At 34.4% G+C, this 27,406-nt stretch overlaps 1 protein-coding gene across 5 annotated transcripts; it reads right to left on the bottom strand.

Annotated features, from left to right (window-relative positions):
- Nucleotides 1-789: 789 nt before the first annotated feature.
- LOC136226609 (protein DETOXIFICATION 43) lies at nucleotides 790-27,053 on the bottom strand. 5 transcript variants are annotated; one of them, XM_066015185.1, is made up of 13 exons: nucleotides 26,898-27,053; nucleotides 7,777-7,936; nucleotides 7,567-7,688; nucleotides 7,170-7,486; nucleotides 6,967-7,102; nucleotides 6,789-6,885; nucleotides 6,611-6,711; nucleotides 6,373-6,536; nucleotides 2,188-2,259; nucleotides 1,531-1,647; nucleotides 1,349-1,444; nucleotides 1,152-1,273; nucleotides 790-1,046 (listed from the first exon to the last, which is right to left on the bottom strand). In XM_066015185.1, the coding sequence occupies exons 2-13, from the start codon at nucleotides 7,854-7,856 to the stop codon at nucleotides 1,004-1,006; spliced, it is 1,467 nt and encodes a 488-aa protein (XP_065871257.1). In that variant the 5' UTR covers nucleotides 7,857-7,936; nucleotides 26,898-27,053; the 3' UTR covers nucleotides 790-1,003. The 5 variants fall into 5 exon arrangements, with proteins under 5 accessions (XP_065871257.1, XP_065871260.1, XP_065871259.1 ...); XM_066015188.1 differs by having other exon boundaries at nucleotides 1,606-1,647; XM_066015187.1 differs by having other exon boundaries at nucleotides 7,170-7,480.
- Nucleotides 27,054-27,406: the final 353 nt, after the last annotated feature.

The raw sequence follows: 27,406 nt of genomic DNA, 5'->3' as shown, positions 1-27,406 counted from the left end.
TGTCATGTGCTTTTAGGCGAGTTGAATGTTCAAAACTTACCTATTTTGTTAATTAGGAGTTTAATTTATACAATTATAATAAATGGAAATATTAATATATAGGGGTGTAAACGAGCCTTGGTAGTTCACAAACTATTCGAACTCGGCTCGATCAAAGCTCGGCTCGATAGGGCTCGACTCGAGCACTAACGAGCTAAGTTCGAGTTTCCTCAGATTCGGCTCGAAAGCTTGCAAGCATGCTCGATTATTTTTAATTACTATATATATTTCATATATATATATATATTTTATATTTTATTGGTTATTATTAGTTTTCACCACAATTCACAACTCAAATAAGATTCAACCCCTCAAAAAAATGACACAAAAAAGGTTAGACATTTGGGTCTTTAGCTAGACAATTAGGGTTTGATAAGGAACAAAATACATTACAAAGTTTAGTATACATTTCATTGTTTGAAATTTTTCTCCGAGTTTGTGTTTTCCGACCATAAGTACCATATATATACTATTTTGGAATCTCGATAATAATATGATTGTTTTTCTTTATAAATATTTTAAACTCGTATGGAGTATTTTATAAGACTTTTTTGTTTTCTACGCTAGTTATTCTATGTATGTATGATGAATTTGGTTAAAACTCGTTAGAAGCTCGATAAAAGCTCGGCTCAATCAAAACTCGTCAAAGCTTAATTAGAAAGAGCTCGGTTCAAGGTATTAACGAGCCAATACCAAACCTACCTAGGGTTCGGCTCAGCTCGGCTCATTTACACAATGCATACAGGGGAATAACCATAAACCCAAAAATATGTCAATATATGTAAAATTTGATAATATGATCTGCATATGTGTGCATGAAGTTATATATTCTAAAATAGGTATCATAATACCATAATACAAACAAGAGGATTGGATCAAAATGCAGAAAGAGATGGAAATAAACAAAAATGAATAAGAGAATATATGACATGAGTGTATTATTGAGAATTTCCTATGGCAACGGTTAGCATCTTAAAAAACGCCAAGGCCCAGTTCCTGTCCCCATCCTACAATCGAAAATATAAATGTTAGTTTGATTATAAATAAATTTTAATTTTCAATATTATATATTCATACTCTCTCAAACTTGGGTGATAAAATAGAAAATTTACCTCCATACACCAGCAAATGTGCGTAGGCCCATGAAGATAGTTAAAGCAACCCATATTCCAACAAAACCACCAGCTTTAAAAAGAACAAAAATTGATCCAATGCTTGCTATGGCTACAAGAACCTAATGAATACATACTTTTAACCATTAACTAGAGATAAACATTTTAATTTGGAAAGAATTAATTGATGAACTGACCATGGAATATGCAGAATAAGTAAAATCAGAAGCTCCATAGTTTACTCCATCAAACACAAACGCAATTGAATTGATAGGTTGGGTGCCTGCCACAAACTGTTGATACATACAACAAATTTCAGTGAATTTTTGGAGATCTTAAAGTAAAAAGGAAATGGAGAAATATATTTAATTTAATTCACCGGGATGCCTATGGCTATAATATGAAGAACACTAGGATCTTTTGAAAAAATTCCATCACCCAAGTAGAGACCTACTCCAACAACGACCGCAAGCCCAAGCCCAAGAAAAAAGCTCATCTGCACCATGTTAATACATGAGAAAATTTGAATATTATTTTACAGTTTTGGTTTTTTATCAATACACACAAGAAATTCATACTATTATCAAATAAGCAGTTTTTTATTTTGCTTTTGTCAAAAAAACAGTTGGGATTAAAATACAGGAAATATATACTTTTTAGAGATCTGACAAAATAAGAATTAGTTTGACAAGTTGTGGAAACTTATATTTATTTATTGAAAGGGGAATATTTGTGTAACTATCCCTTAATACATTAATTGATTATTATATAAAAAAAAGAGAAATTTACGTAGTAAATCCACTTATTAAAAACTATTTACAACTATATCAAGTCATAATTTTTTAAGATTAAAGTTTATGAATTGGGGTTTAAACTTTTTAAAATAGGTGTAAACGTATATTTTATTTAGTATATATAGAAAAAAAGATATATTAAAAATTAAGTTTGATGATATGATTTAGTTGTAATTTTGTAATCAATTATGATATTCATGTAAAAAGCCCTATAAAAAAAAGTGTTTGATGAAAAGGAATACCTGTAGAACCCGTGTTGCGGTGGTTGTTGCCTTCTGGTAATCCTTCTCAGCAAATGCAGAAGCTATAATTGCCTGTGAAGATGAAAAGCAATATTAACTAAAAAAACCGATTTACGTGGTTTGTCCCATTTGCAAATACTGTCTCGTATTTACTGTACAAAACAAGAGTATGTAGTTCACAATTGTTAGAAAATTTTGAATAAAATTATTTGTTAATTTTAATACCAACAAACACCTCCTTTCATGAACAGTCATGTCCTTCGTGAACAGTCGTGTTTGTACGTAAATAGTCGTATTTTTTCGTGTACAGTCGTGTTTGTTCGTGAAATGACATATCCATTTGAGTTCTATTTATATAGAATGGATTGTCAAAATTCACAAGTGGTTAAAAAGTGGTTGAAGTTGTTAAAAATGTTGAAAAGGTTGTTCAAAATACTCCTTGTCTGTCCATAATGTTCTTGTTTTCCTACTCCGGTGATAACGAGCCTACACACGGTTTGAGTTCGCTTGCGTAATCTGTTGAATCCTGGGAGACGATCGTCAATAGCAACGACATCTGTCTTAAGAAAACTACTAATACAAACCTCAGATTTGTCTAACTCCTTCCTTTTAATTTATAGTTTAATTGTTCATATGATTTTTCTGTGTTCGACGTAATCGTTTATCTAACATTTTTAAGACAATGTGTTTTCAACATGCTGTGACATTTATTATAAACAGGAATCTGGTTCAAAATATAATTAATTATACTCCTGGTATATAAATTATTTGATGCATGTAATATTATGTCATTGTCCATTTGATGGCTACCATCAAATTAAATGGCTTGATATTTCTTGTACACATAACATGCTTAACGGATGTTAATTTGAAGCTACGGATGTTAATTTGAAGCTATGAATCGTAGAAAATAAATTTCTCTGTATGAATTTTAAGTGCTTCGGATGAATATGCTGTGTTTGTTAACAATATATATTCAAGAACCATTTTATGTTTTCTTTATTGAAAACTTTTCTTTTAGACTTATCAATTAATTCAGCAGAAGCATAACACAATGACATATGGCAAGTGTCAGACTAATCGTTCCAATTTTCGATTCGTCAGTTCAGATATATGCGTACAGGAAATACTTTGATGATAAATTATCTTGACGAATATAATATAATTTCGAACTTTTGAGCGGAAATTATATTGGGACAAGTTGAACAACATAAAAATATATATATATATATAGTTTATATTTTTGTTAATTATTTGTTATGTATATATTTAGATTGTGATTTTCTGATTCTAACATGGTTTGTTTGGATTTCAGGAAGAAAAAATTGTTAATTGTTTTCTTGTCTCTATTTGTTTAAATAGATTATTAATTTCCTTTTCGCATGTATTGGTACATGTACGTTAATTGAAGATGAATCCGGTTTTAAAAACACAGTCACTTCAAAAGCTTTAGGCCTACAATGTGTAAACCACAATGAAAGTCTAGAAAAATTCATTTAGTGTGAATTTTAAGACAGATTATAAAAGAAAAAATGTTTTCTTTAGAGATGATGATGATATGCGAAAATTCCATATTTGATATTCTTGCGCGTAAGAGTTAATTTACACTAGAAATGTGAAATGCCATAAATTGACAAATCTGTGCAGTGATGTTATCTAGCCGAGTTAGACGCTGGTAGATGAACATTAGTTGGCTAGATTTAATTTATGAAAGTCACTAAAAGTGTAGAAATCAAATCGCGTTAAAATAAGTACGTCACAATGATGGAATCGAAGAAAAATATCATATCAATTGGTGAATATGCGGTATAAAAAGCTTCCGAATGATGAAATCAGATAGAAAAGCTTCTGTGTGATAACACCATTAGTCAATTGATCTCAACGAGTATCATTCTAATTGATTTTGTAGACTCAAAGGATAACACGGCGGATCTGCTAACCTAAAGGTTAAACCGAGATCAAATTGAAAAATCATCGAAAGGACACTAAAGCCCATTAGAAAAGAGGCGTTATGTGAAGGAAAACCCTACCTAGTTGACTGGACATCCCAAGATCTAGGTTCAAAGGGACAACCTAATTGCATAAACCTTGTGCGTTCACTGTGGGGTTAAACCCTCGTCCATTCCTAGATGTAAACAGTGACACCAACGGGAAAAAGGTTAAGCTATATGCTTTTAATGATACATTGTGCGTCAGAAATTCTGAGCAAATAAATCACCTATGTCAGAGTGAAGTGGGGTCGTTTCGATGGAGACTAGTGGGGCATAGTCCTCTTAAACTCTCGCAGAACCAGGCGATGTTCATGACCATGAGAACCATACCGTGTTATGTTGGTATCTGTGTGGGGTATATCATCGTTTACACAAACGGTAGAATAGCTCAAAGACATTGCGTCTACTAGTCAGCCAGTAAAGTAAATATACTTTCACAAGGGAAGGTTCAAGGCACATTAGCTACCTATCCTATGCAGATATCTTCTGTAGAAAGTTATCACCACGTCGTAATCGTCTCGTTTCTAATTTTATTCATGTGGGGGATTGTTGGAAATTTTTGAATAAAATTATTTGTTAATTTTAATACCAACAAACACCTCCTTTCATGAACAGTCGTGTCCTTCGTGAACAGTCGTGTTCATACGTAAATAATCGTGTCTGTCCGTGTACATTCGTGTTTGTTCGTGAAATGACATATCTTTTCAAGTTCTATTTATATAGAATGGATTGTCAAAATTCAAAAGTGGTTAAAAAGTGGTTGAAGTTGTTAAAAAGGTTGAAAAGGTTGTTCAAAATACTCTTTGTCTGTTCATAATGTTCTTCTTTTCCTACTCCGGTGATAATGAGCATACACACGGTTTGAGTTCGCTTGCATAATCTATTGTATCTTGAGAGACGATCATCAATAGCGACGACATCTGTCTTAAGGAAACTGCTAATACAAGCCTCGGATTTGTCTAACTTCTTCCTTTTAATTTATAGTTTAATTGTTCATATGATTTTTCTGTGTTCAATTTATTTTTGGTTAATCATATCTAACATTCTTAAGACAGATGTAATCGTTTGTCTAATAGTTCATACTGTTAATAAAGAAGGGAAATTTTTAACACTTTTACAATTGGATTATTGTGGCACTTTAAGTCAAGAAAAAAAATCGGAGGATCGTTTTTATCCTTTTACCTTTTATTCTTCTCTCTTTTTTTTCTCTTGTTCTTGGATTTTGATTCTTTTTCTTCTTCTTCGATTGTTTGATTTTTCTTTTCTTCCTTTGATTCTTCTATTGTTCAATTTTTCATTGATTATTCTTTTTCTTATTAGATTGAGTTTCCTATCGGAGTTATCATCTAAAATTATTGTGGCCATTATCTGGGTTAGATTGATTTGATATTTTTGACATGCAATTGCAATTTCTGATATGCCAAGTTCTTAAAACGGATTACAATTGAGAATCTAGCCTAAATAATCTAATTTATATGTGAGGTTTTCAGTATTTGATGGATTTTATGTTGGCATCAGCCATGGAAATTGTGTTTACATATTTCCAATTAATTTTTTTTTTTTTGGATTTTGCTATATTTGCAGTGAACATGAAAAAAAATAAATAAGTGTCCTAGTGGTTAAGCACACAATTTCCATTGAAAAGTTTATATGCTTACTTCAAAAAAAAAAAAAAAAAAGGAAAATGGAAGCATATATAAACCCATGTGAATCTTACTATTTGCCTTGATTCGGCACTATTGTGAGGGTAATCAGCTCTTCCCTATTTTTAAATCTTGCTAACTCTTGTTGAACTAAATAAATAGTGCTTCCCCTTGCCCTCCACTAATGCCTTAACTTACTTCCTTTTTCTTTTTTAAGACTGTGATGCTAATGCCACATATACGGAGCAGTAAATTATATATATTGTGGATTTCATAAATTGATTGATCAAACTATGGATGGTTGTGGATTTCATCTTTGATTACATGTGTTTTGGAACCCATGGAAAAACGAGAATAAGAGGACAGAAAGATCATTAAATTGTAACGATGTTAAAAAAAAGTTCTCTTCTTTGCTAACGACGTGAACCACGTATCCTTATTTGTACAATTTAAAATATGAAACTGTGTTTGCAAATAGTTGAAATCACAGAGTTTTTTACCCTTTAATTAATTAATAGATGAAAGTATGTGAAAAAAAGAATGAGGCATACCTGAGCAGCTACAGCTAATCCATCGGCAAGGAGTGAAGATGTCATCCAAACCTGTAAGCAGACCTGGAAGGCAGCCATAGGTGTTGGACCTAACCTTGCTGCTCTTGATGCTGCCAACGTTACACATATTGTTGCTGCTATCACTCTTACCAACAGCAGAAAACCTTATTTAAACCAAACAAAATACATGTCACAATCTGGAATTCCATACAAAAAAAGAAAAGGAGCAAACACTTGCCATTTTTTAGAAATCGACGGAATTGCAAATCTTTGCCAGTTGGTGGTAACAGATCTACTTCTTTCATGAGCCTCCATAGCAAGATAAGTGACATCAAGTATCTAAATTAGCAATAAAACATTATTATTATTACTAGGACACAAAAAAGAAGCCCATATGGCATGAGAAGACTACTTACTGGGAAAGAACGTGAGCTATGGCTGCACCACTAACCCCTAACCCGCAGATGAAGATAAATATTGGATCCAAAATCACATTTGTTACATCTCCAATTACTATTACAGACAGAAGAATTTTAGAAAGAACAACTGAATATATATATATAAAAATTTAAATTTGGAAATTTGGAGACTCACTAGTAGCATAAAGAGGAGTTTTAGTATCTTTAAAACCTCTAAAAACTCCTTGCATTGCTAGTGAGAGAAGGACTGCAGGGGAGCCTAATGCTCTTAAGGTCAAGTACTTCCTAGCTGGAGTTATCATCGGGGAATCCTGTTTTAATACAAATTTTTGAATCAATTTCTTATACACACATATATAAAAGAGAAGTGCTACTTACAGATTTGACACCCATGATACTAAGAAGAGGTTTTGCACAGAAAATGAGAAGAATCGCTTGTAAAAGACCAAGAATTCCTCCACAAATTAATGCTGTTGATGCTGAAGGAATATGTCTTTTCCCCTTTTCCTCATCGTTGATAGTCACGAATCCTTTCTCTATGACTTCTTTTTTAGCTGAATTCTGATCATTCCTTTGAACAGTATCTTCCTCTGCTACAAAAGAAGTTGTTATGTTCACTAATGGAAGAATGGTAACCTTTGATGCTTGATTGAATATGGCGATTGATACTCCTACTGCTGCTATTTCCACTGCTCCTGTATCCATTCATTTATTAAAGATTATATATTTATGTCACATTAATTAGATCAAACAATTTAATGTTTCAGAAACAAACCGAGATGACCGATGAAAGCAGTGTCAATCAAAGAAGCAACAGGATCAGCAGCCAAAGCCATAGCAGCAGGTACTGCAATCCTTAGTATCCCCACACCAATTTCATCCATCTTAAAAACATTTCTACAATTTCATACAAACGTTAGAACATACTATAAATGTGACACATTGATTACTCGATCATAAACACAAACTATAAGTATGAAAGCACCTTGCATCTTTAAAGAAAATTAGGAGAGGAATCCTCCATTTTCTCGTAGTTGCCAATTGCAAAGCACCATTTTCTGCCATGATATAGTTGTAAAATTGTACACCAAGACAAGTCCTTAAGTTACTTGTTTATCATTTATAGCATATAACCCAAACTTAACCTGCATGATCATGCACATCATGAAATTATGACTATTGACTACAATTATGCAAATAAGATCAAAGGAAAATTATGCAAATACTAAACAATTATATAAATCCAACACAAAAAAAAAGATATTTCTCACATATATGCATCTCAAAACTAGGATCATATTATTATAATAGTGTGTCTTATTATTGTTATTATTAAACAGAAAAATTGTAATCATTGGGTAATGTGGTTCATTTTTCTATTACCTAGACAACCTTCCTTAGTAAGCATAGGTAGGGTTAAGCAGAATCGAACCAAAAATCTAAAAACCGGATCGAAAAAGCTGAATCAAACCGAATCGAATTGTAATTTAGTTCGGTTCTGATTTTGAAGATAGTTTGGTTTTTGGTTTGGTTTGGTTCTGTTCGGTTTTAAACCGAATAAAACCGAACCGATTTATAATATATATTTTTAGGATTTTACTTAACTAAATACAATAAAATAATTCCTCTTACATCTCTCTGTATCAAATTCGCACTCTCTACAACATGAATCTGATAGGATTTAAAAAAAGAAAAAGAAAAAAAGTTAATAGCATATATGATGTTTCTGTTTGTGAAATTAATAGTATAAAAAGAGAAAAATTAATAGATGCGCCTGTACAATTTATTTGGAATAATTGCACCAACCAAAACTCTCATTCTCTTCCTTTCATTTCTCCATTAATTAATTTTATAATTATATTTCATGCTTCTTCAATTTATATATATGGGTTAGCTTCTAATATTATGTTTCACTTAGTAATTTTTCTTTTATATAAACATTTGCAGTGCATTGAATATTTTTATGTTGTACATAATATAAAAATTGACTGAATATCTAGAACATGTTATGATGGTTTTCTATTCGGTTCAAACACGAACCGGACCGAACCAAACTAAAATATTTTGGTTTGGTCTAGACCGAACCGAATTATAGTTTGATTTGGTATGATCCTAAAAAATACCAGAAATTTAGTTTGATTCTATTTGGTTCAGTTCGGCTTTTGGACCGAACCGACCCATGCTCACCCCTAAGCATGGGACAATATTCCATTACAATTCACATATAACACACTACATATAGAAAATTTACATAATAATATATTATTGTTATTTTTTAATTTTTTTTATTTGGGTTAAATTATTTTTTTTATTAATTTATTTTCTTGTCCAAACAAAAAAACAATATTTCATAATATATCTTTCATTTTACATGCGCTTGCTAAAATTGATACAAAAGATGTAAGTTTTTTACTTTGTATTATCTTCTTTTATTATTATAAAATAATCCAGAACTAAAGAAACAAGGTTTAAAACATTCCATCTCACACCATTCTCAAAAGGAATTGTCTTGTCTTCTGACAAGTTTGGTTTGTCTTGTTCTTTAACAAGTTTCTTCTTTTCTTTTCAATTTTTGCGTCAAAAGTTCTTTTTCTATCAATGGTATTATCATCAAGTAATTGGTTTGTCTTGTCCTTTAACAAATTTCTTTTTTTTTTCAATTCTTGCATCAAAAGTTATGTTTCCATTTACGGCATCATTAAGTAATCTTGAATCGATATATGTTGATCTGTCGTTGGAAGATGCGGAGAATGGTGGGGTTACTGTACCCGATGAAAATCTCAGTCTTAATCATCTTGATCTCTATTGGTCCTTTATTGGAATGATTTCCCAAACTGGATGGAAACCTTAGAATAGGGGTGCTCGTTGGCATATCAATGATGTGGGTGTTAGAGGTTATGGCGATAGTTCTCCAATGGTGGTGGATGGTTCAGGTCCGACCGAGATAGTCCATGTAATTGATAATTACGATGGTAGTAACTACTCAACTAAAAGAGTAATTCATAATTATGATGACAGTAACTACTCATTTAAAAGCGTAACTAGTAATTATGATAGCAGTAACTACTCAATTAAAAGCGTAACTGGTAATTATGATGGTAGTAACTACTTAATTAAAAGCGGAATTGATAGTTCTGATGGTAGTAACCGCTCAATTAAAAGTGTAATGAGGGGGGCAATAAATATGACAATTACTATTATTAATGGGGAATCGTTTAAAGAAGGGAATCAAGTGGTAGTTTTGAAAATCGAAAGAGTAGTTATCTCTAATTCAAAACGACGAAGGATGGAGGTCTGTGAGGATTACAATAACATTTTAGCTATTCCTCTATCTGCCAATGAAGAGGCGGAGTCTTCATTCTGGGATCCGAAGCATTATGGAAAATATAGGATAAAGAGTGGATACAGTATGGGCCTAAATAAAAGTACACACCATCCAACTAGTTTTTGGAATAGATTTTGGGAGTTGAAGGTGTCGAGCAAGATGCGAAATCTTATGTGGCATGCTTGCAAAGGTTGTGATCTTCGCAACTTATCTGGAAGTTTTGTGGCAACAAAGAATAGTATCATCTCTTGTCATGTGGACCATTTACTCGCCAAGGGTCTTAGCATGAGAGAAGTCATTATCGAAACAGACTCACAACTCCTAATAAATGCTTTACATTGACACGATGTGTCTGTTCCTAGTTTTGGTGTGATTGTATTTGATTATAAATCCATATTATTGGATCTTGAGAATAATAATGTATCTTTTATCAAGCAGTCTGCAATCAATGTTATCGATGTTCCAGTTCTGTGGTCTGTTTTCTAAGCTTTTCTAAGTCTGCTTATGGTTTTATATTAGAAGACTGCAAATCTATGTTAAGTTCTTTAAATGACATTAGTGTCAATTTCGTCAGCCGTTCTCTAAATAGAGTAGTCCATAAGCTTGCTCGGGTTGCCTAATCTATGTTAAGACTGATGGAATGGTCCTTAAGACCTCCTAATTTTATTTGTTCTATATTATATTCTGACTTTCATTAATAAAATTTTCTTTTTGTTTCAAAAAAAAAAAACATTCCATCTCATAAAAGAAATAATGGCATATACTTTTTTGTCTTGTTGAATGAGCATTTATTTATTTATTAATTTAATAAATAAGTATTTTGGGTTTCACATATGTGTCATAAGTAGGAGTTCTTATATTAAGCACTGGGTCTTTCATGTCACTCGAAGGACCCCCAATTCACATTTGGATACGTACCTTTTATAATATGTGTGGGTCCATGTTACACGTGTCAAAATATGTATGGAATGTCCTACATTTGACATAATAATTTGCCCACAAGTATATGGAAGTTTCAATGAAACGGAAAAAGGGGTGTGTTAATGTTTTAAACATACTTAATGACATAATCAACAGCAGTGAAACATTAAAACAAATACATATAAATAACTAGCATAATGTTAAAACAAGTACTCAAACCTTTTTAAGCACAAACTATGAAATTAATTTAAATAAATTATATGTAATATTGCATTAATAATGCATATATTATCAGAAATTATAATAATAAAAACTATTATTCTATCGCTTTAAATTTTTAGTCAATTGATTCTTTAATATAATATTAGTCAATTAAATGATCAACGCTTCAAATCTTAGTAACCCCATTTGTCAATTAAATTTAAATACATGGTAAGATGGTATGTGTAGTATATGCTTCAAGCTCTAAAGGAATTCACATGCGAGGTTGTATTAGAGATAATAATAAAGGCTATTAGTTCAAATGTGTTTCATAATATCATATCAGCCTCTTAGACCAATTGGTAGAGGGTTCTAATCCTGACAATCATTAATTAGTCGAATTAAAAGCACATGGTAAGATGGTATGTGTTTAACACACTTCAAGCACATGGAATATTCGCGTGTGGAGGTGTGTTAGAGATTAATATAAAAGCTATTATTGAGCCTTAACTATCAATTTAAACTCTTGGTTCAACTGATTTCTTGACATATAAGATTATTATTAACTCTTTAATCAAATGCTAAATTATGTAAGACATTTTCAATCTCAAAGATTAAATAAATTTATTGGATGGTTATTTTATTAATATTTTTATTGAAAATTTTCTTTGCTTATATCGATTTTCCAATTTCACAAGAATTTAAAATCAACTATTGAGGAAAAAAACAAATAGTATAGGTATTGTCTTCAATAAAAATTAGCAAAGAAGGAAAATTGTGTCTTATCGGAAAATCGTATGTGAACGTTTCCAAATCTATATTAACTTGGTATTTCTCAACAAAAAATTAGTAAACCTATTAAAAGCATGTGTGAAAGAAGATGAATAGTCATAATGAGAAATTCTAGAATATTCCTTGAAGTAAAACATTTAATAAACTAATTGATGTCAGTTTATAAATATTTATTTCTTAAAACAAACTATTTCCTAAAAAGTGATATGCATCACTTTTTTTATTGTCGAAATGTGTTGATTCAAGAGTATTTGATATGTGGAAAATATTGGGTTGTCATTTTATGCTTTACTAGTTGTGTTTTGATTTCTTTTGTTATTTGGTAAATATGTTATTGGGGATAGACACATGTTAGTGTAATTTTCTAGGCCCAACAATTATTAAAGGGTTGTAATTTGTTTTGTAGCAGTTATGAATAAAAATATACAAATTCTATCTTCTTCCTCCTAGTTTTCTCTTCGTTTTCTCCCCCTTTATTCTAGTCCTGAAATTTACCTTGCATCATTTGGTATCAGAGAAACTTTCCTCACATATGACCTAGCACATCCAAACTTACGCTATGGCTGAAACTCTTGCCCAAAAGTTTAAGAAATTTGAAGAAACCCTCAAATCTAGAATGGATCGCGTGTTTGCAGATCATAACAAAAGGCAAGAACAAATCATCACCGAGCTTATCAATAAGCATACAAACACCATTATTGAAGAGCTCATGGTTCTAATTTCGAATTTGAACTTTTCAAATTGCAATTCTCATCCCAATGAATTTGTCAATGCCAATAGCTTTTCTAATCCCAACCCAAACCTCACGATTAACTTAAATTCCTCTGACCTATAAACTTAACCATACCAGCTTTCTATCCGATTCACTAATGGATCTAATTCAGAAGGATTGAAATATGAAATTATCAAGCATCAGGGGAAAGGAACTTCATCTACCGCTCTTACATCCGATTGAGAGTACCAACCACAAGAAAAAAGGAAATCGAAATCGACAAGAAGAGGTATCATTCATTCTATCTTTTGAATCTCAAAAACTGAAATTAAATTTTGAAGGAATTATTCAAAAGCAGTGGGAAGAATAATACATGATTAGAATTTGATCGCAAATCTACATGTTTATGATACGGGACAGAGTAATCTAGAGAGAGATGAGAAACCTGATTTTCTAAGTATTCAATTCCAATTTTACATTGTTGTTATTACTGCATTAATTTACAAGTACTATAGAAGCAGAGATGTTGAAAATGGAAGGTGTGTGTTTACTGATTATGAAATAAAGTATTCTAGCATTACATTTCATCTTGATTTATTTGTGTTAAATCTTTGGTCACATTGAACTATGAGCAGTGATGGGAATCGGGTATTAAGAAGGATTTGGTAGGTCAGAAATATAGTTGGCTTCTCGATATCCAGGTGGATGATCAAGGAAAAGTTATCACTGTTTTTGTTGCTATATTCTGTAAAGGCAGGGTTAGTAGTTCAGGCTACACACAATATTCTTTTGTGACATAACAGTACAAGTTTGGCCTGAACATATTAGAGGATATTCATGAAAGAGTTCTTCAACTTCTTGCTTTATCCAAATGCCATGAGGAACTATGTTCTAAATAGAGGCAGACCTTACAAATAATATTGCAACATGGAGAAAAGCTTGTTGGAGTAATTTCAAATGTCTTTAAGGTTTAACTGAAAATGAAAGAATTAATGCCAGAATTGTAGGAAGGGTTATTTTGCTTGGAGCACCAGTTTCAATAAAAGATGAAAATTGAGAAGAAGTTAGGAAGATGGTGTCTGGTAATCAATTTTATTACCCTGATTTCAAGAATGTAGAGATCTGAACTACCAAGATTAACTTTTTGAAATCTTGAAGTTATGTTTGATGTGTTGAAACAATGAGTGAATGGGAAAGCCACTAAAGGCTTGAAACAATGGCTAGTTAGATTGCTAAAGAATGTACTTAGAGTTTGCATTGATATCATAAGGAGGTTCTTGGATATGAAGCTTGAGGACAATGTTTATAAGGGAGATGGATTGATATGTGGAAAATATTGGGTTGTCGTTTTATGCTTTACTAATTGTGTTTTGATTTCTTTTGTTATTTGGTAAACTATTATTTGGGATAGACATGTGTTAGTGTAAATTTCTAGGCCCAACAGCTATTAAAGGGTTGGAATTTGTTCTGTAGCAGTTATGAATGAAAATATGCATATTTTATCTTTTTCCTCTTAGTTTTCTCTTCTTTTTCCCCTTATTCTAGTTCTGAAATTTACTTTACATCAGTATTGCATATAAAGTTCCATTTAACTTGTGATTGAATCTTCATTTCTAACTACGACTATGATAAGTATGTAATGATATAAATTAATTTCATAGAAATTAAATAATGTACAAATGATGTTATTACATTACTATTTCAAGAAAAATGTACCTAATTAATATTAGGGAGATCTTATTTCTTATGGAATAAGCAATTTCTTTTCCATATTTATTTTAGTTGATTTATACACTTCATAGTCATGGTTTAAAAAAAGACAAATTAAATAGTAAATATTCAATTTTTTATTTGTTTGATTTGTGGTATCTAACGGGGCCTAGATTAATTATAAATCAAACTGTTACAAAAGAGATTTTACCTTATATTTGACGCACGACATGGAATTATTATTTTTAGGACTAACCATATTAGGTTTTGGTCTTTTTAAATTAATTATAGATTTGTTTAAAAAAATCAAGATTAACGAATCAAGTTAAATAACAAAATAGTAATCATATATTCAAGATCACTATCTTGAAATGAAACAAAAATAAATAACGCTAGATCAACACTTGAATTTGCTAACTTTTAGAAAAAGGAGAAAAAGAAAACCACATTGCAAAATTATTATGAACTATTAGTACTTATGGCCTAATTTTTCCAAACAGTACAAGGCGTAAATTCCATGATTGATTTTTCATAGTCTTTATGCCTAATTTCATGCTCATCTCATATTAATATACTGAATCAACTTGAATTTTTGAATTAAAATGTTACTTGATATTTGTATTGAATGTTAAGTCATTCATAAATATTTATTTCAAGCATCAAAGAGTTCTGGGTATAAACATGTGTATTAATTAGATATCTCACAATGTTAACTAGAGAGCTTAATATGTCTGCTTATAGATGTGAGACAATTCTCATCTATTGACGTGCTTGTTGGGGGTAAGATAGAAACATATGAATAGTTTCAAACCCTTTTAAATCAATATTGTTGAAGGTTCAGATCTTGACAACTATATTTATTAATGAAATTACAACACATTGTAAGATAAGTTTATGTTATACACGTTTCAAGCTATATAAAGATTTGTGTGTAAAATTATCAAAGATGATAACAAAATCATTCTTCAACTTATAACTTAAATTTAAACTTTTATATTTAATGGGTAGTTGACAAAATATGTGCATAATGAATATATAAATCTTTCATTTTTATTATAAACTACTATGATTTTGGCCTACGATTTATTTTTATTTAAAATTTTCCATTGTTATAGTTTGGAATTAGGAAGTTATTAATAAATTCATGAAAAACCATCCAAAACCAAACCTTAACATTAATTTAACTATACAATGGTGTTTATTTGGTTAGTAATTGATAAAATTAATTTGTTTAGTCATTGTTAAATAACTTATTAGAATATCACCTTATGATTATTCTAATAAGCCTAGATCTAACGTTAACCGACCAAACTGACCAGGTGACCTCCACTATTTACCAATAATTCTTCTTATATTTTTATTGGTTGCCTAATCAATTATCTATCTTTTTTTTAGCTTAAGATTCTAACTTTATGTACGAAAAGGGTTAACGTTAGTACCAAAACCAATTTATTCATGATGTGCAACTAATTATTCCAAAAAGCATGGAGGTGTATATATTGAGTCTTCTCTATTTAATGGAGTTGTAAGAGATTATTTACTTACATTAATAGTTTGTTCTACTTTAAGTATAATAAATTTTTATGGATGGATGTGAAACAAATAGAAGAATAAACATGAGATGGAAAGAAGTGAATATGGAAAAGGAAGCAAAAATGTATATATATACGTGCATATAGAGGCTTCAATTAATATTCTCTTTCTGCCAACTTCTATTCTCTTACTTGCATTTGCAAATTCCAATCCACTGGTCCCCTTTTTAAGGACAACTTTCCTCTCATTCTCACAGTTTTTAATATTCAAACAAAATAGTGCATTTTAAACCCAATTAGCTAAAAATGAAAAAAAATATATTTGTGTGCTAAAGAAAGAGTGTGGATTGGGGTACATAAATTTCATCCTCTCCAAATGGAGATGCAGCCATGTAGTTGGCACTAGCCAAGCCTAAGACCCAACTAAAAATTCATTAAAGAAGTAAAATAAATTAGATGAATCATATTTTTGAAATTAATTTCTAATAGATATAGGTTCTTAATTGATATTTCTGGGGTGTTTTGTGAAACAAATAAAAATAAAGTCCGGCCTCTACAAAGCCTCCATGAAATTTCTAGCATTTTTCAAAGATTAGTAGGTGTTTAGCCTCCCCCACCCCTACCCGACCCCTGCGACCCCTTTTGCATTCGCCCTTAACATATCGAGCCCTAAACTCGTTCACTCGAGTTAGGACCCTCGAAATAACTTGAAAATGTCCAAACAATAAGTGAGTTTGTAGAATAAAGGAATCTAAAAAAAATAAAGATTTTCTTCTTAAAAAAAAGAAAACTTATTTGTAAGTAGAAAATTAAATATGCAATTTTAAAAATAGCTATAAATACGAAATTGATATTGTCGCGGTCTTACTTTCGGTGTGTGGTGCAAAATCATTACGTGATGGGACAACACTTCAAGAATTTTTTACAGTCACCACCAATCAATAGATATATGACGTGATTGGACACCGAAAGATTTATGAAAAATGGATAGCTCAAGGTATGTGAGTTGGAGATTGGGTTCATTTTACCGGTTACATGTAGAGAATAAATACTAAGTCAATCACCTTACCCTCCATGCTACTATGAAAATGATTAAAAAATCAGAAGTTGGTTTAGTATACTTGTTTAAATGTGATATTTTTTCCAAATTTGAAAATGAGAAAAAGGAAAGTTTAAAAGGTTCATACACATATATGTCCTTTTATTTGTCTGTTTTGTCACATATGTCCATGTATCAAATAAATAGTCAAATATGCAATTGTAATTGTTAACGACAGACAAATATACATTTATTCGAACAGTAAGCTTATTTGGCATAATTTGTTAGTGTAGTCATCACACCACCAGGGTATACTTGTTTGTCCTTAACAATTACGAGATCATATTTGACTATTTTGGTGTCATTTGAAAAATATGAGGGTATATTTGACTGTTTATTTGATATAGAGGCATATATGACAACACAAAAGAATATTTGTATATTAACCCAAGTTTAAATCATATAATTTGGACGAATATGATAGTAGATGATTTCTAGCTATTCATTGTCTAATTGATTTAAGAATCGCCATCCCGTGATTCCCACCGACTAAACGTATAAATTGTTATCTAGTGATTCATGCCCGATAAAATAGCTAGAGATTGTGACATTATTATATTTATCAAGTTAATATAACAACGAGAAAAAACAGAGAGGAAAATATAAGTTGTATGATATTTCTTAACTAAATATAATAATTTACAAGTTCTAGTCATATAACCTTATAGTGGTTAAGAATCAATATCTAACGATTTTAACTGTATAAACATATAAACGATTTTAACTGTTTAAACATATAAATTGCTACCCGTCGGTTCATACCCGATAAATAGCTAGAGATCATAATATTATTATTATTATTATATATATCAAGTTAATATAACAACGAAAAAAGTGAAGACTTTCATACATAATTTATTACGTTTAATAAATAAACATAAATACTTTACTATTTTTAGCTATCCTATCGTCTAGTGGCTTAAGAACCGCCATCCAGTGATTCCAACCTTTTAAATGTATAAATTTTTATCCATCGATTCATACTTGATAAGTATCTAGAGCTCGTGATATTGTTATATTTGGAAAAGAAAGAAAATATGGATTTTATTTAAATAATGATGATAATACGTTTTATCTACTGATGATTTTAAATTCATTATCCAGCGAACATAATAGTTTAGTCATCTTTTATAATCACTATCGAGTGATTAAAAATCAATAACCGCCGCCCCCACCGTATACTAAACTCCTGCCGCCTCGCCGCCGCGAGTCGGCCGTCCCTCCTCCGCGCCGGCGCTGTGAGTGGTTAGTTCCTGCCGTAGTGCTTGTTGTTTCGCTATTCCGTCTTCTCCCTCCCTCGGCCTGTTCGTTGATTCGCGCAAACTGTGTCGCGAGGTTCAATCCTCCGGCCCCGGTAAACCGCCCTATGAGACTCCCCTGATTCCGGCTAGCCTGACCGATTAACCTGATCTGCTGTACCCAATTAGGGTGATCCCGGTGAGTTTCTTTTGCTTCCCTTCTTGATAAACTGCGTGGTTATTGGCTTGCTCTTGTGTTGTGGTGTTCCTCTCTGGTGGTGTGTCTGTGTTTAGTTGAGTTTCTTCAAGATAGTGTCTCTGTTGGTCTGGTGTTGTTGGAGTTCTTGTAACTCAAGAAGTGCAGGGGATTTTGTTTCTGGTTAGTTTGGGTTTGGTGTTGTGGTGGTGTTTTTAGCATTTGTTGATTGCTCTTGGCTTACTGGCTTGCTGTTGTGCTTTGCTATGGCTGGGGTAGAGAAAGCGATAACCAATTTGTCCTTGTCTGATGGGGAGGAGGAGGAACTTGATCTCACAGGTCCCTCTTCCAATCCTATTGCTAAGAATAGTGGATTAACCCTTGTTGGTCGTTTCCTCTCGGATCGATCAATAAATACTGTTGCTATGAAGGCAAGGATGGCAACTATCTGGAGACCTGGGAGAGGTGTAGCAATTTCTGAGCTATCTGCAAATAAGTATGTATTTGAATTCTACCATCAGGTAGATATGTCTCGTGTGATGGAAGGGGGTCCTTGGTCCTTTGACAATCACCTACTTGTGCTTGCTGTGTGGAAGGACGAGCCTTCTCCTGAACTGGTTGAGTTGAACAGTGCTAACTTTTGGGTCCAAATATATGATTTGCCGATAGGATCTATGTCTGAAGGAGTAGGTAGACAGATTGGGGATTTCATCGGAAAGTATGTGGAGTACGATCCTAATAACAATGCCGCGCTGAGAAGGCAGTTTATGCGTCTTAGAGTGTCTATTGATGTGAGAAAACCATTGAAGAGGATGAAGAAGATTAGGAAGGGTAAGGAGGAGTGGGCGTATATATCCTTTAAGTATGAGAGACTGGGTAATTTCTGTTACATCTGTGGGCTGCTGGGTCACACTGACAAATACTGTGAGAAAATTTTCACTGTGAAGCCTGAGGAGATTACACGGGAATGGGGGGACTGGTTGAAGGCCCCGTCTCGCAGAGTTGGGGAGGTTTTGAATGTGAAGTGGCTGAGGGAGCCGGGGAACCTGGCTATAGTGCCAACTCCAGGCAGGAGTCATAATGAGAGCACGGGTTCTAAACAGTCGATGACTGGAAAGGTAACTCAAACAAAAGAGGCAGGTAAGGAAAACATACCTGCGGGTCAGTTAAGTGAGAAGCAGAAGGGAAAGAAGGTGATGGGGAGTGGGGGTGCGAGTTTGCCAAGTATTCAGGATGGGGTGGTAGATAACATGGCTGTGGATAGTGATGAGGAAGGCTTAGAACTGGCAGATGATCGTAAGCGCAGACGTGCGGGTCCTGTTTCAATTTCAGTACAAGCAATAGTGAGTAAATTACAGGGCATCGATTCCGATTTAATTTTGAACACTCCGAAGGTGTCAGTTTCTTCCTCTCCGGGAGATTCTTCCACCTCTATTGATACAGAAACGGCGCGACCTGGGGAGCAGGTCCGCCGAGGATTATGAATTGCCTGAGCTGGAACTGCCGGGGGTTAGGAAACTCTCGGGCAGTTCGGTCATTCGGGGAGCTAGTTAAGACAAGCAAACCGGATCTGATATTCTTGATTGAAACTCTGGTGACTAGTTCTGTTATAGATGGTTTGAAAAGAAAGTTTGGTTTCGAAGAATCGTTCTCTGTTGACTGTAAAGGTAGAAGTGGGGGCCTTGCCCTCATTTGGAGGAAGCCGCACATGGCTTCAGTGGTTTCTTTCTCGGACCACCATATTGAAGTTCAGATGCATGATAGTGAGAGGGGTGATTGGAGGCTGGTGGGCTTTTATGGTCACGCTAACTGGGCTAATCATGGAGGCTCATGGAGTTTATTAGCTCAGTTATGCTCCATTTCGATTCTTCCCCTACTGGTTATTGGGGATTTTAACTGCATTCTCTCGGATTCAGAGAAAATGGGTGGGCTTCCTTACCCTAGGGGGTTGATGAAGAAGTTTCAGGAAGCCGTTGAGGAGAATATGCTTCTTGATATTCCAACTCAGGGTAGTCAATTTACTTGGAAGAGAAGCCGGGGTACGAGATTGTGGGTTAGAGAGAGATTAGACAGGGCTTTGGTCAATTCTACCTGGGCGGATAGCTTCCCCAATCATAGGCTGCGAACTCTGGTGTCACCGTATTCGGATCACTCACCGATCTTCATGAATTTCGCAAACCCGGTGAGGGAGGGGGGCCAGCGTCACTTTAGATTCGAACAAGAGTGGCTCCAGGATCCAGATTTTAGGGAATTCGTTCGTACAGGGTGGTTGAGCAGTAGATGTCGCAATCTGGAAGACAAGTTATCAGCTTGTGCTAGTAGTATGGAACAATGGGGAAACAAATACCGTATGCGGTTCAGAAAGCAGATTGAGGGTTGTAAAAGCAGATTGGATCGCCTTGTTGACAGCCACGCTCCTGCCGATGTTGTCAGATTCCTGCAGGCTAGGCAGAAGCTGAACACCCTCCTTCAAACTGAAGCTATTCATTGGCAACAAAGGGCTAAGAACTTCTGGCTGAAAGAGGGGGATCAGAATACTAAGTTTTTCCATGCTTGTGTCAAAGCTAGGAAACAGAGGAATACCATTAGGCGCCTCAAGGACAACAGTGGCCTTTGGGTGCAGGGTTTGCAGGAGCTTGGGTCTCTGGCTAGAGTTTACTTCTCTGATCTGTTTGCTAGTCCTGAAAGCCCTTGTTATGATTCGGTTAACGTTTTGTCCCCGCTAGTTACATTTGATATGCAGAACGAGTTGTGCTCCCAATTCACTCATGAAGAGTTCAAAGATGCCATGTTCCAAATGCAGCCTGACAAATCCCTGGGCCCTGATGGGTTAAATCCGGGTTTTTTCCAGCACTTCTGGGAGGTTATTGGTGTGGAGGTTGTTAGTGCTTGTATGGGGTATCTGGAACGGATGGAATTCCCGGCCCATCTGAATGATACAATTATCGTTTTAATCCCCAAAATTGATAAGCCTGAAGGTATGAAGGACTTTCGTCCTATCTCCCTGTGCAATGTTCTTTATAAATTGATTGCCAAGGTTCTGGCCAATAGGCTCAAGAAGGTATTACCGGCTCTGATTTCTGAAAATCAATCGGCTTTTGTCCCTGGGAGGTCTATCTCTGACAGCATAATGGTGGCCTTTGAGTCATTACACTTTATGAAAAGGAAGAATAGGGGCAGATTGGGAGAGATAGCCTTGAAGCTTGATATTAGCAAGGCCTATGATAGAGTTGACTGGACCTTCCTGAAACTGGTTATGCTGAAATTGGGATTCCCTGCGACATGGGTTGAGTGGATTATGCTGTGTATAACCTCTGTGGAGTATTCTGTTTCTCTTAATGGAAAGTTTGTCGGCCCAATTAAGCCTAAGAGGGGGCTGAGGCAGGGTGACCCTCTGTCTCCATATCTCTTTATACTGTGTGCTGAAGTCTTATCTAAACTGATAAATAGAGCGGCAATTGAGGGCTCCATTCATGGTTGTCAAATTGCCCGGGGTGCTCCCACCATCACTCACCTGTTCTTTGCAGATGATAGCTTTTTGTTTTTCAGGACAGACATGGATGAATGCGCAAAAATTGGAGCAATTCTGGCTGATTATGAGGTAGCTTCGGGTCAGGCTGTTAACTTGCAGAAATCTGGGATCTTCTTTAGCCCGAACGTAGATCACGGACTGCGCAGGGATGTCTGCACGTCTCTCCAGGTCTCTAATCCACTAGATACGGGTCGATATTTGGGGCTGCCTTCGCTAATTGGGAAGTCTAAAGTGGCAATCTTTAGTTTTCTCAAAGACAGACTGCGAAAAAGATTGAGCAACTGGACGTTCAGGTTCCTGTCAGCTGCAGGTAAGGAGATTCTGATTAAATCTGTTGCTCAAGCTTTGCCTACTTTTTGTATGAGTATATTTAAACTGCCTAAGTCCCTATGCCTAGACCTTGAGAAAATAATGAATTCCTTTTGGTGGGGTATGAAACCGGAAGGAAGGAGATCGATCCATTGGCAGAGTTGGGATCGCCTTTGTAGAAGTAAGAGTGAGGGAGGCATGGGCTTTAGGAGCCTCCAGAAATTCAACCTAGCTCTGCTAGGAAAACAGGCATGGAAGTTATTGGTTACTCCAGATTCTTTGGTAGGGAAGTTGTTTAAAGCTAGATATTTTCCTAGGGAACCCTTCCTATCCTCCAAATTGGGCAATAATCCTAGTTTTGTTTGGGGGAGTGTTTGGAGAGCTATTGAAGTGCTGAAGAGTGGGATAAGATGGAGAATTGGGAATGGTAAGTCCATATCAGTGTGGAAGGACCCGTGGTTGAATACTGTAGCTCCATTTATGGTGCAGGAGAAGGCTAGGGTGCAGCAGAGGGAGGAAAGGGTGGCTGATTTGTTAGTCCAGGGGAGGAAAATCTGGGACAGAGGCAAGGTAGAGGCCATGCTAACTACTGCTGATGCGGTTACGGTCAACAGAATGATCTTGCCCATTAGAGATGTGGAGGATGGGATTATGTGGAGTTTCACCAAGGATGGGCTTTACTCGAGCAAATCAGGCTACAGAGTGCAGTGTGGAGGATACAATGGACCCGTTCCCGATGGGGGATGGTGTAGAATCTGGAAATTGCATATCCCACCGAAAGTTAAGATGTTTATTTGGAAGCTTGCCTCGGGATGTCTAGCCACACGGCATAGGTTGGCTGGAAGGGGAATGACTATACCTACCCACTGCCCACTATGTCACAACGATGTCGAACATGACTACCATCTCTTTGTGGACTGTCTCTATGCTCAGGAGTGTTGGAACCTATCCGGGATCAATACGGATGTTTTCCAACTTGATTATCTAACGTGTTCTATGTTGCAGGTTCTGGTGTCTAATGATGATGACTTTTTAACGAAGGTGGCAATGACCCTATGGGTTATTTGGAATCAAAGGAACCAAATGGTGTGGGAAAGCAAGATACAGCTACCGGAGATAGCGATCCCGCTCTCGACCACCTACCTAGCGGCTTGGCATCAATCCCAAGCCAAAGCGCCGACTCGAAACAACAATCATAGCCGTGTCAACCCGACGTCGGCCCTCTCCCGTCATAATGCAACTGCTACTTCAACACCGCCGACAACGCTCCTGCCTGCTGCCGCCCCTCCGCCACCGTCGATGGTGCCCCCTAGCACTCAGGCGGGGTCGTCGCACAGGCCTCCTGCCGCGGTTCCCACCCGCCCTCTTCCCGCCGCTACCCAGCCCAGCGTCAGTATTGCACCGAATGCACAGTTTCCTACTCGGGGATGGACCCGTCCTCCGCCAGGTGCAATAAAATGCAATTGTGATGCAGCTCTTTTCAGGTCCGAGTCCCGTAGTGGGGTTGGGGCCTTACTCCGCTCTTCCGATGGCTCTTTCATGGCATGCCGTAGTCGTCTCCTCCCTTTAATTGAAGCCACTAGAGAAAGTGAAGCTCTGGCCTTACGCGAAGCTATCTTATGGTGTCTTCACTTGAACTGTATCAATGTTTGTTTTGAAAGTGATTCCTTGATTGTGGTTAACAGTATTTCTTCTACTGCTTTGGATTTCTCTGTTTTTGGTTCAATTATTCAGGATTGTAAGCTTCTTTTAAGTAACCGACACGATTATACTGTGTCCTTTTCCCCACGTCTAGCAAACAGGGGAGCCCATGCCGTTGCACGGCATGCCCTGTCCAGCGCTAGCGAGTTTGTATCCTTTTCTGCCCCGTTCTGGTTGTAGGAAATCATTTGTTCTGAGTTGTTTTAATGAATGCTTGTTTTCTTCAAAAAAAATCAATACATAAAGTAAAATATATATTATCATATTTTTTTTATAATTTATCCGATTTCTCGGTTCAAGACTTGTCGCTTTTTAAATTGATCATCTCTTAATTAATTATCATATTTATTAATATAATAAAAATAATAGAATAGATGCAATCAATACATATAATTATGTAATTTTCCAAATTATATATCGTTTTAGAGGTTTCAAAATCATTACCCAATAATAGAGAATATTTAAATTATATAAACCATTATCCAATGATTTAAATTTGATAAATAATTATAAACATGCTTATTCGACATGTTTTTTTTTTTTTGAAGTGTCACATTTAAAATAAAACAAAAACATGATAATTTTACAAATATTTTTAAAATTGGAATTTTGATCGATATCAAATTTACAATGAATTCGTAAAGGCTTTATGAATTACTTTTTTATTAGCAAATGTCAAATTAAAATGCAACAAAATTATAATGAATGTATGCATTTCTAAATTATTTGGGCCTTTAATCCTGTACATACATTACCATTAAATAGTGGCCTGAGGACCTGGATCCATTTTTTTTTAAATGAAAGGGAAACTTTAGTAATTTCGCCCGGATGAAATATCAAGGCCGTTAATCTCAATCCATAATCAACGGTCGAGATCAAAATCCTAACTCTACCCTATAGAAACCTCACTTTCTTTTCTCTCCTCCCATTCTATTTTCGGCCTTCCCTCTCTAATTCCAGAATTCCTTCTCAGCATCCTATGCTGTTTCTATTTTTTGAACAGAACCTTCTTTTTTGGTAAAATTTGGAAACAATTGATTTTACCAGAAAGTTTAACTAAAATCTGTACCCATAAGCAAGCAAACAGCTAACATAAACACTAAAATAACTATAAGTAAGCAAACAGTTAACATACACACCAAGCCTTTGATTAGGTGGTTGGAGGTTAATGGAGATGGGAGTTAAAGGATGTAATGGAAAGGGAATGGAAGGGAAGTGATTGAAAAAAAAAAAGTTAAAAATTAATTTTGTTTGAAAGTTTATAAATTATAAATGTGCTTAAATATTTAATTTCGTTTGAAGGTTTAAATATGGAGAGAAGTGAAAGTTAAATTTACTCTGCAAAGAAATCTTTTTCTTAAAAATTTTACGTTATTCTCATTAACCCACAATTAGATGTTAGAGTTTGGAAGTTAGAGCAAGTATCATTTAACTTCCATTGACCCATTTGCTCTAAAAAAAAAATAACTCAAACAAGGTTAACTTATTAATATTCCATTACTTCTTGTTTAGATCATGGTATTTGAAGGTAGACGTGCAAAAATAAATGTAATTAACTAACCTTATTTGTTTTGGAATGTAATTAAAAAGTATAATAAGTGACATAAATTTTGACTAATTTTCTTTACATTCCAAATTGGAAAAGAATCATGATTAGAATATTTTTCTTCCAAAATTACTCTATTTTATAAATTTATAAAAATAAAAAAAATATAAAATTAATTTTATATATAATTATATTATTAAACCAACCTTTCATCAATTTATTTTACACCGCCTCACTTCATTCAACTTACTTTAATTCCATTCATCCAAACAAAGTGCTACTTATGTGAACCCCAAATAAGAATGTAAACCAAACGGCTTATCTACAACTCTCTCCTTTCTCCTTTTTCGTTTGAATTCCGGCGTTGGTTCCTCGGTTAAATTCGGCGATGACCTCCTACGGCGGTGAGTCTTTTTCACCTATTTTCTCTCGAAAGACCGGTTTAAAACAACACTAAGAATGTCTCCGGCGCCATCTCCCTCTATCAACTCCGACGACGGTTCTCCGTCTAACGGTGGAAGATCTATTGTACGACGAAAATATCTCTCCTCAGCTTCTTCCGGTGAGACTTCGCTATTTCGGTATTGGCGAGGTCGAATCTGAGTTTTTCTACTTATAATAAGGTAAACCCTTCCCAAGTTTGTTTCTGTAAGATTTCATTCCTCCCTATCCCTGATACTTTATTTGTTTTGTCTTTTCTTATAGATTTAAGAAGATTGCTGTTGAGTGGGTATGGATTGGAAAAGGAGGAAACTGATTTATGTTGCTCAGATTCTGGTTATTTTTCTGTGTTAATTTCTTACATGAAAAAAATGATAATAGATTTGATTGCTAATTTGCATTTTTAGGCTTCTGAAATCATTCAGGAAAATTAACTCCAATTAATGTTGATTTTTTTAATATATATATATTTTGATTTTATTTTTTGAAAGAAAATTGGTTTTATTCATTTCTTTCTTGGTAATCTGTAAAAATAAAAAGATTTATAGCGGGTGAGGGCGTGAGTGATTGACATATGAGGATCCGTTTTGATTCATTCTCTGTTTTTTTTTTCCTGGTTAGTTAGTATAGTTTGGAAAACGAAATTACAGAAAATTCCAATAACAGTTTATATATATATATAGGATTAATACGGAAATATAAATATAGTGTTAGTAACAGAAATATGAATTATATATGTAGTATAGGCTAAATATGAACAAATATATACATATATGCATAAATATATTTAGGTAATAATAATTAGTAGCTAAATGTGCACGAAAGGAGTGAAAAGATTTTATTGCACTAACCTTTTTACAAGTCTCTCTATGATTTTCTGATATCCAGTATTCTCTCTACTGCAATATGTAAAATGGGTAATGAAAGGAAAACTCTCTTGTGAAAGAGTTCACGATAATGCATGAAAAGTACTCTTAAGAAACATGTCTAAAATTGCCTTCCAGAATCTTCCTAAGAAAAATGTCTAAATCCCCAAAAATTGATCTCTAAGAAAAATCCTAACAAAAACCACACCCTTGTGCTGAAATATGATGTTATATTTATAGAATGAAGCTAAGGGCATTTTGATAATTTCTCATCACATAGGATTTTCTGTCTCACTTGAGCCACTTGCTATGATTTGGGCCTTTGGGCTTGATCTGCTGAACTGGTTGCCTTTGTTTAGGATTTAACGGGTTGCTTGCATTGGTTTGCATTTGTTGGGTTGCAAAAACATGAAAAGGTGAACAAACGTGAAAAACACAAAAACGCAAAAAAACATCAAACACTTGAAAAAGCACAAAACATGAACAACGCGAAA

Source organism: Euphorbia lathyris, chromosome 4, assembly GCF_963576675.1.
Source record: "Euphorbia lathyris chromosome 4, ddEupLath1.1, whole genome shotgun sequence".
Lineage (NCBI taxonomy): Eukaryota > Viridiplantae > Streptophyta > Magnoliopsida > Malpighiales > Euphorbiaceae > Euphorbia > Euphorbia lathyris.
Note: the sequence above shows the minus strand (reverse complement) of the source record. Positions and strands in the feature narration are given on the sequence as shown.